Source organism: Equus quagga, chromosome 14 (assembly GCF_021613505.1).
Source record: "Equus quagga isolate Etosha38 chromosome 14, UCLA_HA_Equagga_1.0, whole genome shotgun sequence".
NCBI classification, from domain to species: Eukaryota; Metazoa; Chordata; class Mammalia; order Perissodactyla; family Equidae; genus Equus; species Equus quagga.
The window spans coordinates 60,485,642-60,504,501 of NC_060280.1; the positions used below are offsets into that span (position 1 = coordinate 60,485,642).

An 18,860-nucleotide genomic window follows, 5' to 3' on the forward strand; every position below is an offset into this window, starting at 1 on the left:
TCATGAAAGTAAGTGGTAGACTTGTAATTTGAATGTAGGTCTATGTGATCTCAAAGGCATTTGCTCTCTGGGACATCATGCTTTCAGGAATACAGTGGAGGGTGGGAGTGAGTATTAGGTGAAGGAAAAATCAGGTTTCATCAGCTTGGTAGGACAACGCATAGGATTTTCCTTTAGATGCTAGTGTCTTGGAAGAGGACAAAAGAATCCCTGCTTATCACCTTGTGGCAAGATCCTACAGTCCTTTTGTCTCCCAGTTTGCCAGAACTAATGCTGATATGCAGTGAGGGCTTTAAAACTTTTAGTAATAACTGGCTGATTGGTGAATTGGGACCACAGTAATGAGCATGCTTTTTTCCCCCAGGATGCCTTGCAGCAGAGGTTGACTCAGCAGGACACATCTGTTCTTCAGCTCAAACAAGAACTGCTGAGAGCAAATATGGACAAAGATGAGCTGCACAACCAGAATGTCAGTTAAATGAGGGAACTCTGACCTCATTGAGCCCCAGTAGCACAATAGGATACCGCATGAAGTCCTATTGGGTCTGCCATCCTAATCTCTTATCCTATTTCCGGATGCCTGCCCTCAGTGTCTGCAGTTATTTTATCCCCCATCAGACTCATGTCTGTTCCTAGGTAAAAGCTCACACTACATGGCCTTGAGCCCTTCAACTTTGAGGACACTGAGACAGAGGCTAAATTGTTGTGGTTCTGTAGTCTGATTATCTCGCTAAAGACATGGAGAGCAGCTGTGTGTTTTTACTATAACCATGCCCTCTCTGTGCTGTATACTATAATTGGCAGCATGAACTCTGGTTACCAAGTAGGTGGTTTCCTACCAGTGTTGGCAGACAATACCTCTATGCCAGTTAATTCTTTCTTATCCTTCTTGCAGGTGGATCTGCAGAGGAAGCTAGATGAGAGGAACCGGCTCTTGGGAGAATATAAAGTAAGAATGTATATCAGTTTGGAAGTGATTTCCATTGGACCTTTTATGAGCAGCCTATTGTTGGCATTGTTCAAAGAGCGCTTAGGTACTCAGTTCTCATCCTTCCTTTCTGCAAGGAAATCTTTTTCTGTGTTCCTTTGATTCTCCAACCCTGAAGAATAGATAGCATGGCTAGGAGAAGGAGTACAGAACTAGAAGTCTGGAAACTTCAGTTCAGTCTTAACCTTTCTATCTAATTAGAATGGAGGGAATGTAGTGGTCCTTCTGCACATGGTAGTTCCCTTCCCAAGAATCCTTTGCACTGAGTCAGACTACTATGGTGCGTAATGTCTTCCTGTGTAGCTTGGGGAAAGGACTTCCCCTCGAGGCTCTACTTTCCTCAGGTGCAAATTGCGTCACGAAGGGTGAACTGTTCGATGTCCTTGGCTTTGCCACACGTCTGAAAGCTTGCTCTCTGTTGCAGAAAGAGCTGGGGCAGAAGGATCGCCTCCTTCAGCAGCATCAGGCCAAGTTGGAGGAAGCACTCCGGAAACTCTCTGAGGCCAGTTACCAGCAGGTGGGACCATATTCAGCCACTGTCGTTCCTGCCCTTCTGGCCTGAAGACGTCCTTTGCTGATTTAGTCTTTGATTTGCAGGTTGATCTGGAGCGGGAGCTGGAACACAAAGATGTCCTTTTGGCTCACTGTATGAAAAGAGAGGCAGATGAGGTAACCTCCAACTCGAGGTCTCCCTCCCACATTTACAGGGGCAAAAAGGGAGATTCTGTTTCTGACTCAGGGCTGAGCCGAGGCCACAGGTCAGTGTGTTGGGAGGCTATTTGATGCGGGGTTAAGAGTGCAGATTCAAGGCTAAGAAAATCTGGTTTCACATTCCATCTTTATCACTTTTTACCATTGTGTGACTTTAATTTGCTTAGCTTCTGAGACTTAGAAATAAGGCTCATCTGGAAAATTGAAGTAATAGTGGCCTTCTCTGCCGTTATGAAGAATATGTAAGGTTATCCATGTAAATAACTAAATGCAGTCCTGGTAGATCTATCTGGCACAGTGTCAAGCTCAAAAAGTATTAGTCATTGTTCTTATTTTTTATTACTAAAGCAAAGGCAGGAGGTGCTGGCACAGTAATCTCAGGCCCTCCAGTGGCCGGGCAGAGGCTAGTTGGGGCCTCTAGGCTGAAGTTTCCATTCTGTTCATTCTGCACTCGACAATGCCTACCAAGTGTCAAGTACTGGGGATAGAGGGGAGAAAAATCTGCACTCGTGAGGCTTACGCCCTAACAGAGAGACTTTAAATAAATACATAATATCTGCTGTGTCAGGAAGTGATAAATGTAAAGAAGAAAACTAAGGACATCTGGGTTTGGAATTCTCCCTTCTAACAAGCATCATTTCATCTTGCTGCTATAGGTGACCAACTACAACAGTCACAACTCTCAAAGCAATGGTTTCCACCCTCCAGTGGCAGGAAAAGCAGCTGCTTCCATCACCCACAGAGGGGTAGGTTCTTAGGATTTGAGTACAGACCTGTCACATCCAGCTAAAACCAGAAGAATACCCTAACCATTGCCAGTGGACCAGGCCTTTTCTATCCCCATTTCCTAATTCTTACATCTGTTGGGTATATAAAGATGTGAGGTACTTGATATCCAAAATCAAGAATTAGTTGGCAAACAGTAGGCCCGCTTCCATGCAGGAAAATTTCCTACTGTTGACACCTCCTCCCTCAAAAATAAAAGATCTCTCCTGGAGTCCTCTCCCTTATACCTTCTTAAGCCCAGCGGTTTGGCTGTGGTTAATAATATGGCACTGTGCCATGCCAACAGCACCTCATTTTTGCCCACAGACAAGCGACCTGCACCTTGTTCGAGATGCCCTCCGCAGCCTGCGCAATAGCTTCAGTGGCCATGATCCTCAGCACCACACCATTGACAGCTTAGAGCAGGGCATCTCCAGCCTCATGGAGCGCCTGCATGTCATGGAGACCCAGAAGAAACAAGAAAGAAGGGTAATCCTCTTTCTTTGGTATTTCTCTTAGGCAAGCTCCCAAAGAAGCTTAGCTTTATCAATTTTAATTTAGATGAAGGCAGTGCTAAAAGATATAAGAGCCTGCTGAAGGTTATAGTTACTTTTCTCTTTGGTTTTCCTCTCAGTGGACTCTCCATCATGGTAGGACAATCTAGGGAAGGAGTTCGTGATAACTCTTGCTCCTAGCAACCGTATAACTGTCTAAGGAATTGTGGTTCTTGACCCCACTGGCCTCTCTTTACTGCTTATTTTTTACCCCTTCCCCCCTGAATGAGCTTGACATTGGATGAAAAAAATATATGAGAAAATGCATTGGAAACTCGAGAGCCTTTTATAAATGTATGTTATTAGTGTTAGGGTGAATATGTCCAATTTTATATACTGTGGAAGGAGATAGGGTAGACAAGTATATATTTTAGGTGCTCTTTTATGATTTAAATTTCTTGGTAAAGTTCCTCTACTGATCATAATTCTTAGGATTTTTATATGGCTCCCCAGGTTCAAGGCAAGTCAACCAGAACTCAAGCAGGCAGTGAATATCAGGACTCCTGGCCCCCTAATTCGAGTAAGTATTCATTATTGCTCAGTAAGGACTCCTAGTGTATTAGATCAGAAATTTAGTATTTTTCATGCTACTAATATTTTGGGGATAGAATATTTCTTGTAGTACTCACTCTTATGTTATTTCTGTAGCAATACTGGAATCGAGTTATTTCTAGGACTATGAAGACACATACCATCATCATCACACCATCACCTCAAGTACCACACGCAAGATGCCGTTGACTCAGAGAGGCTAAAATGTCTCTGGACATTGTCAAAACATTTATACTGAACAAAGCAAAATATACAACAAAAACACAAATCATTCTATAATCCCAAATAGCACAGAGAATTTCCAGTTCTTCCTAGAGGCAAGAAGTTTCATTTCTTTGGGAATTTTCCTTTAAGTTTTGAGTGTTTAGGTCATTCAGTTTAGTCTTGCAAAATATTTGCACCATCTAGTGGCCATGGCTAGGAAGTATGTTTTAACTGGCTCTATGCTCACTCATTACATTTTTTCCCCTGTTCATTTCAGCATGTTGGAAATCTACGCTGCCTGGTAATTTCTATTTTACTTTTTATCGTAGCCTTTGTTTAATAACGTTCACATTTTCTTATCTTTTATAGTTTACCCAGGCCTAATCTAAAAGTATCTAATAATTTACAACAACCAAATAGTAAAAAGCTGACCATCATCAGTTTTGTATGTTGCATGCAATTTTAAAGACCACATTAATAAACAAAACCTAAAGTAAAACACTTAAAATATTTGCACGAATATGAAAGGTAAAGTATTTTTGTAGAGTAAATAAAGTAGCATTCTTAAGCCTCCAGATATCTTGTGCTCTTGAATCAAGAGGTGTCTACACTGGGAATGAAACAAATTATGTTAGTACCAACATTAGTTTCGGTTTCTTTTCCTAGCATTTTTTAGAAACAGTCCTTTCTGTTTTCTTGAGAGGTTTTTTATTTTATTGTTATCCTCTTGAGTACTTTCTGTAGGTTAGTAGAAACTGCCAATGTAGATAGTCTAAATATTTGGAAGTTCTTTTTCAAAAGTCTAATAAATTCCTCCTTCCCTGGAAAAAGACTGTGGTGTTCTACTCAAAGAAGTGGTTAACGTGAAAGCAAATGTAAAAGACCTTTTCTTCCCCATATTTTTAATTGGTCTAAAAGATAACACACTGTTTACAGCAAAAATAGTATTAATGTATTATGGGTTTATCCCCTGTGTGAAAGTAATATCTATGACAACAATAGTACAGAGATTGAGATAAAGATATTTAGACTCTGCTGCTGTAAGGTTCTCACACTGTAGGGGAAGTGGGATAATATTATTTGAAAGCTGACTGTGACTAATTAAAGGTGTATGTTTAAATCCAAGAGCAACCACGAAAATTTTTAAAAGTTAAATAAAAAATTAAGAGGGGAGTTAAAAAGGAATCATAAAATACTCAATCCAGTATCAAAAAATGTAAAATATCTCATTGTTAAAAATATTGTTTACATGTTGAAATGATGTATCCAAATTGAGAATCTAAAATACACTGGGCTGGGGCCGGCCTGGTGGCGCAGCGGTTAAGTGCACATGTTCTGCTTCTCAGCGGCCCAGGGTTCACTGGTTCGGATCCTGGGTGTGGACATGGCACCACTTGGCAAACACCATGCTGTGGCAGGCATCCCACGTATAAAATAGAGGAAGATGGGCATGGATGTTAGCCCAGGGCCAGTCTTCCACAGCAAAAAGAGGAAGATTGGCAGTAGTTAGCTCAGGGCTGATCTTCCTCAAAACAAACAAACAAACAAAAAATACAGTGGGCTTTGAAGACAATATAAAAAAATATATCTATATATACGCACACACACACTCAATATACACTCAATCCAAAGGCAGGGAGGAAAAGAGGATAAAAGAGAAAAAGGAACAAAAAACATATGGAACAAATAGAAAACAAGGTGGATGGTAGGTTTTAAAAACTAATCTGTCTTTTATTACATAGTCCCTTACCACTTACAAAATTATTGTTTACGAGCATCATATTAATTGGGAGGCAGCCTTGTTTGGTGGGAAAAACACAGCTTTCAAGTAAAGCAGAACAGTATTTTAACTCTGGGGCTGCCAATCAGGAATTCTGGGACTTCAGGAACTGAACTCTTTACCCCCGTAACTTCTGTTCCTCATTGGTAAATGTGGGTGATGATATCCAGTTATGGTTGCCATGAAGAGTGAAGGTTCTTACTAAAGTAGCTGGTCTGAGGACAAGAGATTTAAAACCACTGACCTAGAGACTATTATCATTTTATTGTATTTAGTGGAAGATAGTAGATTTTAATCAAAACATGTAATAAGTACATTAAATAGAAATGGTCTAAGCATATCAATTAAAAGATTAGAGATTCTCAAATTGGATGAGTAAACAAGATTCAACTATATGCTGACTATACGAAGCCCACTTTAAATATAATCATATAAATAGGTTAAAAGTAAAAGGATGGGGGCCAGCCCAGTTGTGCAGTGGTTAAGTTCACATGTTCTGCTTCTGTAGCCCGGGGTTCGCCGGTTTGGAACCCGGGAGCAGACATGGGACCACTTGGCAAGCCATGCTGTGGCAGGCATCCCACATATAAAGTAGAGGAAGATGGGCACAGATGTTCACTCAGGGCCAGTCTTCCTCAGCAAAAAGAGGAGGATAGGCAGCAGATGTTAGCTCAGGGCTAATCTTTCTCAAAAAAAAAAAAAGTAAAAGGATGGAAAAAGATATACCATGGAAACATTAATCAAAAGAAAGCTGGTGTGGTTATACTAGTATCAGACAAAATATACTTCAGAACAAGGAATATTTTCAGGTATAAAGAGACATAATGATAAAGAGAAGATACATATTGCAAATATTAGAAATGAAAGAGAGGATATTACTATAGATCCTTTACACATCAAAAGCATAATTAAGGAAGAGACAACTTTACACCTATTAATTTGACAACTTTGATGAAATGAATAAATTTCTTGAAAGACACAAACCACCAAAACTTACTCAAGGAGAAATAGATAAGCTGAATATGTTTATAGTTATTAAAGAAATTGAATTTGTAGTTTAAAATGCTCCATCCATCAAAGAAAACTCCAGGACCAAATGGGTTCACTTAAGGAAGAAATAATACCAATTCTACACAAACTTTTCCAGAAAATAGAAGGAACACTTCCTAACGCATTTTATTTTACCCTGATTCCAAAACTAGTATCTGTAATGAACCACAGACGCCGGAAAAAGAAAAGGCATAGAGATGGGAAAGGAAGACACAAAACTACCTGTTTGTAGATGACACAATTGTCTATGTAGCAATCCCAAAGAATCTATAATAAAGCTACTATATCTAAGAAGTGAGTTGAGCAAGGTCATAGGATATAAGGTCATTATGTAGAAAGTCAATTGTACTTCTTCCTTATACTAGCAATGAATATTTGGAAATAGAAAAAACCTTTAAAGTACCATTTATAGTGGGACCAAAAAAAACATTAAATATGTAGGTATAAACCTTACAAAACATGTGTAACATTTCAATACTAAAAACTACAAAACAACAGAACACTGATGAAATAAGTCATAGAAGATGTTAATAAATGAGAAGATATACCATGTTTATGGATTGGAGTACTCAACATTTAGATGGTCCATTTTCCCCAAATGATCTATAGTTTCAATGCAATTCCAATAAAAATCCTACCAGACTTTTTGTAGGCATAAACAAGCTGATTTAAAAATTTATATGGAACAATAAAGGGACTAGAATAACCACAAAAAAGAGTTGAGAAAGATGAACAAAGTAGTTGGAGGACCACACTATCTGATTTTGAAACTAACTACAAAGTTACAGTAATCAAGACAGCACAGTATAGGTGAATGGTTAGACACATGGATCAGTGAAACAGAGGAGAGAGTTCAGAAGTACACTTACATGTATTTGAGCAGGTGATTTTCGACAACGATGCAAAGGCAATGCAATGGCAAAGGGATAGGCTTTTCAACAAATGGTCCTGGAATGATTAAACACCCATATAAAAAAGAAGAGTCTTGATCTATACCTCATACCATATGCCAAGATTAACTCCAAATGGATCATAAACCTAAACTTTAAAGCTAAAACTGATTCGTGATGGCTTGTAAAATCATGTACAGACGGTCTCTGACTTACGATGGTTTGACTTAGGATTTTTCGACCTTATGATGGTGGGAAAGCAAAATGCATTCAGTAGAAATTGTACTTCGAATTTTGAATCTTAATCTTTTCCTAGGCTATTAATATGTGGTACGATGTTCTCTTGTGATGCTGGGCAGTGGCAGCGAGCTGCAGCTCCCAGCCAGCCACGTGATCATGAGGGTAAACAACTGATACACTTAACACCATACTGTACCCATACAACCATTCTTTTTTTCACTTTCAGTACAGTAGTCAATAAATTACATGAGATATTCAACACTTCATTATATAATAGGCTTTGTGTTAGATGATTTGCCCAACTGTAGGCTAATGTAGGTGTTCTGAGCACATTTAAGGTAGGCCGGCTAAGCTATCATGTTCGGTCGGTTAGATGTATTAAACACATTTTCCATTTAACAATATTTTCAACTTACAATGGGTTTATTGGGATGTAACCCCATCTAAAGATCTGTATTAAATTTACACATACGCATGTACACAAGGATATGTTTCTGGGTCATATAGTCTCAGATCTTTTTGTACATGATTTTTATAGTAATGCCACACTGAATTTACAATTATCATTTTATTATAAGATTTACTATTGAGTAAGACTAGTTCTCTCTCATTATTCTCTTTTTCCTTTTCACTTGAAAGTCTGTGCAATCCAATCCAGCCGTCTTCACTAGTTACCTGAAACTACTCTCACTAATGTCACTGATGACTTATTTACCAAACCCATCTTTACTTACTAGACCTCTGTGTTGCAGTTGACATCATGATTACTCTTTCCTTAAAATTCACCCAAAATGTGTACATAACATTTGTATTAGTCATCTTGGACTGTCATAACAAAATGCCATAGACTGAGTGACTTAAACAACAGAAATTTATTTTCCCACAATTCTGGAGGCTGGAAGTCCCAAGATCAGGGGGCCAGCATGGTCAGGTTCTGGTGAGGGAGGGCTCTCTTCTTGGCTTGCAGACGCCCACCTTCTTTCTGTGTGACTTTCAGTTTTATAAATACGTGGTCCCATTTCATGCCTTTACATGGTGGAGAGAGAGCTCTGGTGTCTCTTCCTCTTCTTATAAAGGCCCTAGTTCTATGGGATCAGGACTCCACTCTTATGACCTCATTTATCTTTAATCCCTCATTAAAGGGCCTATCTGCAATACAGTCACATGGGGGTTTAGGGCTTCAACATATGAATTTTGGGAGGACACAGTTCAGTCCATAGCAATATTATTTTCATATATCGTAACTTTTTTGCTATTTCATTCCACTAGACTTTGAACTTCTTAATGGTGGGGATCGTATCTAATTTATTTTTGCATCTCTAGTACCTGATACATAATAGGCACCAAATACACATTTTAAATGGATGACATAACTCACTTCTGTTCCCCTGTCTTAGCTAATGGTACTACCATGCATCTTTTTCCCAGACCGTAAATCTCAGTTATTTTTGGCTTTTCCCTTTTATCCCCAATGTTCAACTATATCCCAAGTACTAAGACTTTTACCTTCTGAAGGTCTCTCACATCCATGCCTTCTCTGGCTCTAGAGCTACATCTTGTCCTTCCTCATCTTTCAGATTGTTCTAATTGCCTCTTAAGGAGATTACTGGTTTCCAGAGTGTCTCCCATCCAACCCATACTTTACTTTGCTGCTATATTGACTTTTCTAAAATGTCAGTCTGATTGTGTCACTCCCTTTTAGTATCTCCCCAGAGCTTAAGACTAATATCTAAATGTCTTAGCCTGGCAGAGCCCTTTGTGATCTGGCTCCTGCCTACTTTGTCATCCTTATCTCCACAGCTTCCCAGTGTATTCCTTATGCTCCAGCCTTACTAGCTGACTTTCAGTTTTATAAATACGTGGTCCCATTTCATGCCTTTACGTGTATCCTTCCCTCTTGGAATGCCCTTTCCAACTTCTATCTGATGGGTTTTTTTCTTTCTTTTCTTCTTCTCCCCAAAGTTCCGCCCCCCCCCCCCCAATGCATAGTTGTATATTATTGTCATAGGTCCTTCTGGTTGTGCTATGTGGGAGGACGCCTCAGCGTGGCTTGATGAGTGGTTCCATGTCTGCGCCCAGGATCCAAACCATCGAAACCCTGGGCTGCCAAAGCAGAGCGTGCAAACTTAACCACTCGGCCAGGGGGATGGCCCCTGATGATTTTTTAAAGCTGCTTTGTTTAAAGATTTTCCAACTATGGGGCCTTTCTGACCTCTTGAAGGTGGAATTAACTGCCCCATCTCCAGTCTTCCTTGTAAAAATCTGATTTTAGTGTACTGAAATTACTTGTAATCATATATGTCATCCATGTGATATTGTAAACTCTTTGAGGTCAGAGGCCACATATAGTTGATTTTATATTCTCAAAATCTAGCACATGGAACGTGCCCAGTAAATGTTTGTTGAATGAATGAATGAATGAATCCTAAAATTTAATGATAAAACTGAATATTTTATTAAACAGCCACTGTGTGTGTGCCAGGCACTGTTCTAGGTGCTGGAGTCAAATGAGCATCATGACATGAAAGTTTCAATAGTTGGCATTCTTTGAAAAATAATTCAGAAAACTGACTGATTGTGATTGCTGTCCAAAGAGAGAGTGTTCCCTTGTCTTTCTCTCCTGTATTAATTCATCCTTCATATTCTCCCTTGTTTTAAACTCCTTCATAGAACCGCTCTCCTGTGACTGCCAGTTTGATTGGGATCAATGCCTAGAATTAAGTTAAGAAGAAAATATGTGTAGGTGGAATTGCGGAAGAGATTCGAATCAAAGTTTAATTATTTCTTAGTGCTTATGATAAAAGTTTCTGATTGGTCTTTTCTCCTATTCTCTTAAAGTCATAATCACATGTACTTATTAATTAAGATTTTGTGTAAGTACCTATACAAAGGGTAGAGACAAGATGTGGATCTAGAAACCTGAGTTAAAAACCATGGGACCAACACATATAGATCCTGAATAGCTAAGGATAAGGTATGTCTTGTACCTTTTAGACTAGAAGCATAAGGCCTCTTAGAATCTGAGTTTCTAAGGTTACTTTGCTCCTATGGATCATATTCCTATTTGTTTCTCTTTTCATGAATTGCATGAGCATTCGCTACACTGACCTCCAAAATCTAAATATTAGCAGTGTCTGCAGCGCCTGCTATGTGTCCATTCTGTCCTAGCTGAAATCTTGTTGGGCTTCTGTGACCTCTTTGACTCTTAGCAACAATGCCTGTCAGAACGGTTGCTTTTCCCCTGCTAGAAATACCTGGAATGGGTGAGAAATGATGGTCCTTGTGAAAGTGTCCGTCTGAAGCACCTGTAGTCTTTGTGGCCCCAGCGGTGACTTCCTGTTGGTCACACCCTATGGATATGGTGTTTGGCAAGGGTGTGAAAGCTGTGCTGTGACCTCAGGCAGCTTTATTCTCCTGGGACATTTTGAATAAATGGAAATGAGGGGTGGTTGGGAGAAACTGAATGTTCTGACCACAGTGTCTTTCTCTGATTGCAGAGTTGCCTCACTCGCAGAGCTCTCCAACTGTCAGCAGCGCCTGCACTAAAGTGCTGTATTTCACTGACCGGTCCCTTACACCCTTCATGGTCAATATACCAAAGAGGTGAGATTCCGGGATCATTATTTCTCTAGAAAAAAGGGCAGGAAGGCAGAATCGTTAGTTACTGCCTATCTAACCAGCTGAGGTGTTTGGGAGGCACTGTGGCGTAGTGAGAAGAGCACAGGAGATAGAGGTACTAGTTCCAGCTTTACCACTAACCAGTGACATTACAAGGGACAAGTCATAATCTGCTAGGTACAGACGCAGTAATAGTGCTTCCAATCCTGATATGCAAATATGTTCCAAGTATTTGCTATTATTAGGAAAAATAGTTATTTTATTTTACTTTTTTAAGATTGGCACCTGAGCTAACATCTGTTGCCAATCTTCTTTCTTCTTCTTCTTCTTCTCCCCAAAGCCCCCCCAGTACATAGCTGTATATTCTAGTTGTAGGTCCCTCTAGTTGTGCCATGCGGGACGTCACCTCAGCATGACCCGACAAGTGGTGCTAGGTCCGCGCCCAGGATCTGAACCGGCAAAACCCTGGGCCACCAAAGCAGAGTGTGCAAACTTAACCACTTGGCCACGGAGATGGCCCCAGAAAAATAGTTTTTAAGTGCTCAAAATAGCTCCTGCTGATAGCCATAGATTGCAGTCTGTTACTCCACAGCTATTACTCATTCTTCTTTGTCACTATTTGATGACTGCAACTAACCTATTTAAAAACCTTCACACACTCTGTTGATATACTCCCTTCTAAGGTAATTGGCTTTGAAGTAAAGATTTTTAAACCCTGGAACCAATTACTGAGAGAGATGATAGGATTTCCCTTTCCTTAAAGAGTCTGTTTGCTTGGTCTGGGTTAGAGGGGAGCTTTCTGAAGTTAGAAGGATAAAGATGGAATATTTGATTTAATACTGCCAGCCTAGAGAAATAGAATATTGTTACAAAGAAGGAAATCAGGAGAACTTAGACATATTGATAGTTCAACAAATTAGATTTCAGAGACCTTATGTCTTATTTCCAGAGGAAAATAGAGAAAAGTGATTTGGCTGCTGCTGAAGCAATAAATCTATTTTAAATTCTCAGATCACCCCACAGGTAATGCCATTTTCATTCCCTAATGGTGACTTACTCCCTAACCTCTGCTGTTTTAGAATCATCAGGGTTATCAGGGGTAGTGACCTAACAAGGCCATGCCTGGAGAGGCTTTGGCAGGGGCCTGGGTTTAAAACTAACATCTTATCTTTCCAACCTATTGATAAGCAGTCTATTTTAGTGCTCTCTCCTTTGTTGCAGGTTAGAGGAAGTGACACTGAAGGATTTTAAAGCAGCTATTGACCGAGAAGGGAATCACCGGTATCACTTCAAAGCGCTAGATCCCGAGTTTGGCACTGTCAAAGAGGAGGTACAGAATCCCCGGGAAGTCTGGGTGGCATTACCGGTCATTCCTGCACCACAAACCTCCTACTCAAGGATTAGTACCCAGAACTACCTGAGTTCCCTAACCAGGTCCGAGGAATTTCCCAGAGCCTCAGACCAGTCTGATTACTCTAGACTGAGAAGGTTAGGAAATGGCCCAAGAAGTTGGTAGCTTCTTGAGTTCAAGGACTTAATCACTTTGACCAAACTTGGATTTATTTTAAAAAGAAAAAGTTTTGTTAGGGAAAATAAAAGACCTAAGATTAAACAAAAGCTTGGTTTTGGGGTCCCTTTTCTATCTGTAGTCAAATCTTAGAAAACTTTCTGCTATAAGGAAGCAGATAGTTTTTTTTGCTATAGTAGAGCAAAATAAATAAACAGGCATGACTATATTGAACTGTATATTGTGGTGGTAGTTTCTCAGCTGACGAAAATGAGGAGCTCTGGAAAGTCATCTAAGCTTATTCTCCACTCGTTGACAATTTTCTTAGCCCATGCTTCTCTTTATAATCCATCTGCTAAAAATAGACCTCTTTAGGGGGAAGAGTTCTGGGTTATGACATATTGCAAGTGCTCTCATTGTCATTACAGAATGAACAAGGTTGGAAAAGCCAGTATTTTATTTGGTAAAAATTTCCTAACTGAAATGTTTTAATAACCGTGTCCTATTAGTGGCTTAGGAAATGCACTGAAAGAATGAATGAAAAGAACTGCATGCAAACATGTTAAGATTAGTCTTTTTAACCCTTTCTTTATAATGCCTAGGACCAAAATTTTCCCCTTTCTCATTTTTTTAATGCTTATATTACTGCAGTTCTCAAGAAGCCCAAAATGCTCTATGGTTAGTAATTTATTAATTCTTATAAATCTCTATGAGCAAAGCAGTGTTAGGGATGCTTTTACCATTTCATAGATATGGAACTAAGAATATATATTATTTATATATATGTATATATTTTTTTATTGGTTATAACTTTAGGGACAAAACCAAAGGGACACAGGCTTTCCTCCGCGCTTTTTTTTTTTTAAAGATTGGCACCTGAGCTAACAACTGTTGCCAATCTTCTTTTTTTTTTTCTGTTTTTTCTCCCCAAATCCCCCAGTATATAGTTGTTCTTTTAGTTGTGAGTCCCTCTAGTTGTGGCATGTGGGATGCTGCCTCAAGATGGCCTGATAAGCGGTGCCATGTCCGCACCCAGGATCTGAACTGGTGAACCCCTGGGCTGCTGAAGCAGAGTGCACCAACTTAACTACTCAGCCATGGGCCAGCCCCCACTCCACACTTTCTTATCCTTTATGTTGGAGGTCTTATTTTCTTCAGCAGCAGTTGTTTGGTGAGACTCTCTGTCTTACTCTGTTTTTTCATTGTGGCTTTTTTTCTTTCTCTAGGTTTTTCACGATGATGATGCCATCCCTGGATGGGAGGGGAAAATTGTAGCCTGGGTGGAAGAAGACCATGGAGAAAATTAATGCTGAGTATTAGATTAGGGCCTTGTGGAACTTGGCACTCCTGGCTGCTTCACTCAGGAAAGAGGACTAAAACCGGAAAACACTAAGAAGTTTCTAGTTCGTGCTGCCAAAACAGAAACTTTTCCAAGTGTGATAGCCACAGGCCAGTCCTGTGTCTGTGCCTGGCATATATGGTACTTAAAATCTCTGTCCAAATGTAGACCATGGGTTCATCTGGAGTTCCTTGTCCGTGGGAACACAGTGTTTTATTCTACTCTGAGAACAACAAACCGAAGGCCTTAACCAATGGGGATGGATGATCCCGCTCCTATAGGGGCATGGCTGCTATTATCTGGAACCTGGGAATTGGATGCATCACTCCTGTGTGTTACAGTATTATTTTAACTGGCCTCAATGGTTGCAGCAATCAGAGTCCCAGCATCTGTACTCACAGACAAGGCAAAGGTACCAGCTTTTTTGCTTCTTTGCAGCTATTGCAAACCAAGAATAACTCATGAGGGTGGTACCAAAGATGAAAGCCCACTCTTCAGGAATCTTTTGGACTGGACATGGATGGTGCTGAATTGCTGATTGGATGGAAAAAGGGCTGCCCATTTGTGCTAAAACCATAAGTAAGACCTTGGGCTGCCTCTTGTGTCTTAACTGCTTCTGCAACTTATCCTTCGGCCCACAGAGGCGTATTTCATGTACTGCTAGTTTTTCTCTGGGGACTCTTTAACTTTAGAGCCATTTTTTTCTTTTCCAGTTGATGAACTTTGTGCTTGAAAGGAATAAGGAGTGAAAGTCTCCTTAAAAATCCAGGCGGGTATGGAAAGGTGCTGCTACCCATATCTTCTTGACTTTCTTTCTCTCATGACTTTCTTTAGCTCATGACATCTCCTTTGGAGTCAAAAGGAGAGAGACCATTAATTTCAGTATTTGTAACTTATGAGTACTGAGCATGAGTTACTGGTCTGCCCCTCTTCATTTCAAGGCCAGAGTTATTTTCTATTATATATTTAGTCTAGGCTGATCCTTTAGGGTACACTAGGAACCATGGGGGCATGGAGCATGAGTTGTGAATGGCAGGGTTGATTCTAGGTGAAAAAAATCTAGAATCCTTTCTCATGTGCAACATTGTCAAGTGTAGAAGCTAAAAGAGTTAAACTTCCAGATATAACTTAGTAACTTGGGTTTTCTCATTCACCAAGCACCATCAACCAATCAGCCATTACTATATATACATATTTTCCCAAAATTCTGCCTATGACCACTGATGTACACTGCCAACCAGAACAGTCAGACAGATCTGTCCTGGGTTCTTGACCTGTCTGTCTCTAGTTCATCTCCCCTTTTCAGCCATTTCAACAGTCTACTCATTGAAGCTCTGAGATGACATTTCATTGTTATATATAGATGTGTCTTTTAAAAATAGTTATGTTTGGAGAATTCTTTTGTACTCATTTGCTTGTTGTCTGAGAACCATGTCTATTTTTATAACTTGAGTGTGAGTTCTGTATATTCTCACATTCTGTATACTGTATCCATTTTCTAGAGAACCCAGTAGCTTTTATACAGGCTCTTCTCTTCTTACCAGCCCTTGCGGTTTCAGAACAAGCTTTATTTTATTACAAGTATACTAATGACAACTAATTCTGTTCCAACTCTACCTGCCATTTTAGTTTTGGAGGTAGTTTTATGTAATCTATTTGGTTGCTCCTCTAGCGGACAGAAGGAGCTCAAAAGACACCTGATGTCTTTCATGTACGTTTACCTGGTCTTCTCCTATTGAAGAATGATTTCTCATCAGAAATGACTGGAAATGACACTTTGGAAAGTTAGTCAAAAGCAAGAATAATTCATTATGAAAGCAAACAGAAGAAAACAGTATATTCTCAGTTTTTTCCCCAGGAAGTCTGGAGAAAAAATCCTCATGTCACCCATTTCTCTGTTGCATGAATTTTAGTGTTTTGCTATAAGACAGCATGAGGGTTATCAGACCAAAATTCGTTATTGTATTTCCAGTACAATTAATCTTGAATGTCTGTCTCTTAAATCAGTTTTTACTTGTCAGTTTTCTTTCAGCAAACATTCTTACCATTATGTAGAATTTAACTTTTCAGAGAAAATTAAATCAGAGAAAAATGTCAAAGTCCTCTACCTTGTCTTTTATCTTTATGTCCTTTCAAAAAGGAGCCTGCATGGCCTTAGTGCCTCCATAGAAAGCTGAAGTTGAGTTCAGGGGAGAAAATAAGATGACTTTTTTCCTCTTTGGCCCAATAATCTCATATGCCATGGGTAACAGCTAAGCCCCCGCAATACAGGATGTCACTCCAGTAATTCTTGTGTAAAGTGTAGTGGTAGTCCTCCTTCCAGTTTCTAAAGACAGGAGCCTTCCGAGGAGCGTGCACTGATTCATTCTGGTTTGAATAGTCCATCTGATATCCTGTGGCTGCACTGGGAGAGGCCTCTTGACTGATCAGAGTATTGTCCCCTCGTGGCATTTGTGTGGAATAGTCCATCCTGCTATTCCTAAAGTTCTCTCTTTGAGAAAACTAAGGAACTAGAATGTTTAGAGTTCATAAAATAATCTCTAAACCCTGTTAGATTAAAAAAATGACCCTCTCATAAAAACTAGTTTAGTAGAAAGCTCAATTCCTTAAGAAGTCTTCATCATTTAAAAACTGAAGCCCTATTCTCATTCAGTTCCTTAAATTAGTTGGAATTGGAACACTTTACAATTTGAACCTAAAGAATTTGGGTTAAACTTACTCGGTAATGGCAATCTTACTTCCTGACCAACTTTTCAGCTCTTTTTGACCAGGATGGTTGTAAATTAGGGAAAATATCTTTATGTTCTACAGCCAATCCACGAGGACTGTAATTACTTAAAAGCATTTAGGTCATAATTATAATTTCATTTTTTCCCATAAAATAAGCATTATGATTGCACACTCCTATTGTCTGAATTTATGTAAGAGGTATAGCTTGCTTAAAATATATATGTAAAGTTATATTTTCTTAGAAACATGGATGTTTGCAACCATTGTTTTCAAAGAGATTATTACCATGTATTCTCCCTGTTTTACAATGTTTTCATGAAGGCTGTGTTATACCAGAGGCTTCTGATTATCAAAGTGATAACCAGTTTTAACTGCCTGTATGTACCAGATTTGTGAACTAATTAAAAAAAAAAAGAAACTATGAATAAAATGGAGTTTGCAAACTAAATACCTTTAAGTATTTTCACTTGTGTTTATCAACTGAAATTAATTAATAAAGCCATTTACATTTACTGAAAGTAAATTTCCTCAAGTGATCTCCCTGGTAGCATGTTTACTCACTACCTGGGAAGTAGAGATAAGGATTACTTTATTGCTACAGATATTTTACTATTGGTATTTCTAATGTAAGCACAGAATAGGTTATTATTATCAAAGAGAATTAATTGATTTAGCATTTCTTTGGAAACTATATATAAAGCAAACAAATAAGAACCTGTGAGTGTAAACCATGTGGGAAAACAGTCTCTAATGAAAAGCAAGAAACAGTAACAAGAGACCTTCAGAAATGTCCTTAAAAGAACCAGAATTTCCAAGTTAGTTTGAAAGCTGCCTTTCTAAAACTTAAGTAGGCTTCATTTGTCACTGCAATTTGAATGTTTTATATATCTAAATCTTTAGCCCTGAGTGCTTTCACTTGACTTTCAATTACATATTTTCAACTATTAATTACAAGCCATTTTAATTGTTATTCCATTATTATGTTAAAATTAAATATGTAAAGAACTTAACTTAGAATCCTTTGTTACCAACTAATTTCTCTTTCCATCTACCCATTTTGTGTCAGTAATGTCACCATTCTACATGTCTCTCTACTTCAAACCTTAAAGTAATGAGTCTTCCTTTTCCTTAAATTCCTTTATCCAATCTGCTTAGGAAAATTCAGGCCTATTCTCTCAAGACTGATTTGACAAACGTAAGAATTCCTAGATTACCTGTGGGGTAAACTTACCACCCCTGGACTGTTCCACCTGTGCCCTCCTATGATTTAGCAATACCTGTCAAAAGTATATTCAAAATGCAAACTTGATAATGCACTGAAAAATGCAAAACAAGGTTTAAGCAAGCCTACCTAAGAAGAACAAAACTGAAGATCATCTCATACAAAGGCTAATTTAGATCCAGCTATTAAATTCAAATGCAGTGGAAGTAGTAAGACATTTCAGCTAATGCAAAATTGTTAAAACATTTTTATAATTTATAAATTTACAGTATAAGCCCTTTCGCGAACCACAATTATTCTTCCATTGCTTCTTCCAATTGTTATTCATAAATAGTTTTACATAATTGTAAAAATCTAATTGCTCTATCTACTCAATATTATTTCAAATGTGCCTTTCCATTCAACCTGGAAATTTCATATTTCTCAGTTGTATTGCCTATATATTAACTCTGTTAGGCAGCTGTGCCTACTTAATCTTTTCCTAATTTTTGGATAGTTATATTTTCCAGTTCTTTTTCTGTTAGAAAGATGCTAAAACGTTTACCTTGTTTTAAATGCCTTAAGGATACTAGAATAGGATTTTGGGGAAAGAGCTAAACAATTTTTTCTGATTTTTGTTTCCTACTGTTATTATCATTTCTAAAAACAACCAATATTCAGTGGCCCCAACAGTGCATCTCCTCTCCAATCTCATTAATACTGGGTTGTTA

At 38.8% G+C, this 18,860-nt stretch overlaps 1 protein-coding gene across 6 annotated transcripts in view; it reads left to right on the top strand.

Moving 5' to 3' along the window:
- DIXDC1 (DIX domain containing 1) overlaps positions 1-17,376 on the top strand; it is a 69,105-nt gene extending 51,729 nt beyond the window's left edge. For 3 of the 6 annotated variants that reach the window (XM_046686103.1, XM_046686099.1, XM_046686102.1), the window contains 11 exons: positions 365-469; positions 896-949; positions 1,413-1,505; positions 1,586-1,657; positions 2,356-2,445; positions 2,792-2,953; positions 3,472-3,538; positions 4,052-4,075; positions 11,232-11,337; positions 12,574-12,682; positions 14,086-17,376. In XM_046686103.1, the coding sequence (XP_046542059.1) occupies positions 365-469; positions 896-949; positions 1,413-1,505; positions 1,586-1,657; positions 2,356-2,445; positions 2,792-2,953; positions 3,472-3,538; positions 4,052-4,075; positions 11,232-11,337; positions 12,574-12,682; positions 14,086-14,166 (963 nt within the window). In that variant the 3' untranslated portion in view covers positions 14,167-17,376. The remainder of the gene's footprint in view (positions 1-364; positions 470-895; positions 950-1,412; positions 1,506-1,585; positions 1,658-2,355; positions 2,446-2,791; positions 2,954-3,471; positions 3,539-4,051; positions 4,076-11,231; positions 11,338-12,573; positions 12,683-14,085) is intronic. The other 3 variants (XM_046686101.1, XM_046686104.1, XM_046686105.1) reach the window with 2 other exon arrangements.
- The last annotated feature ends 1,484 nt before the right edge of the window (positions 17,377-18,860 follow it).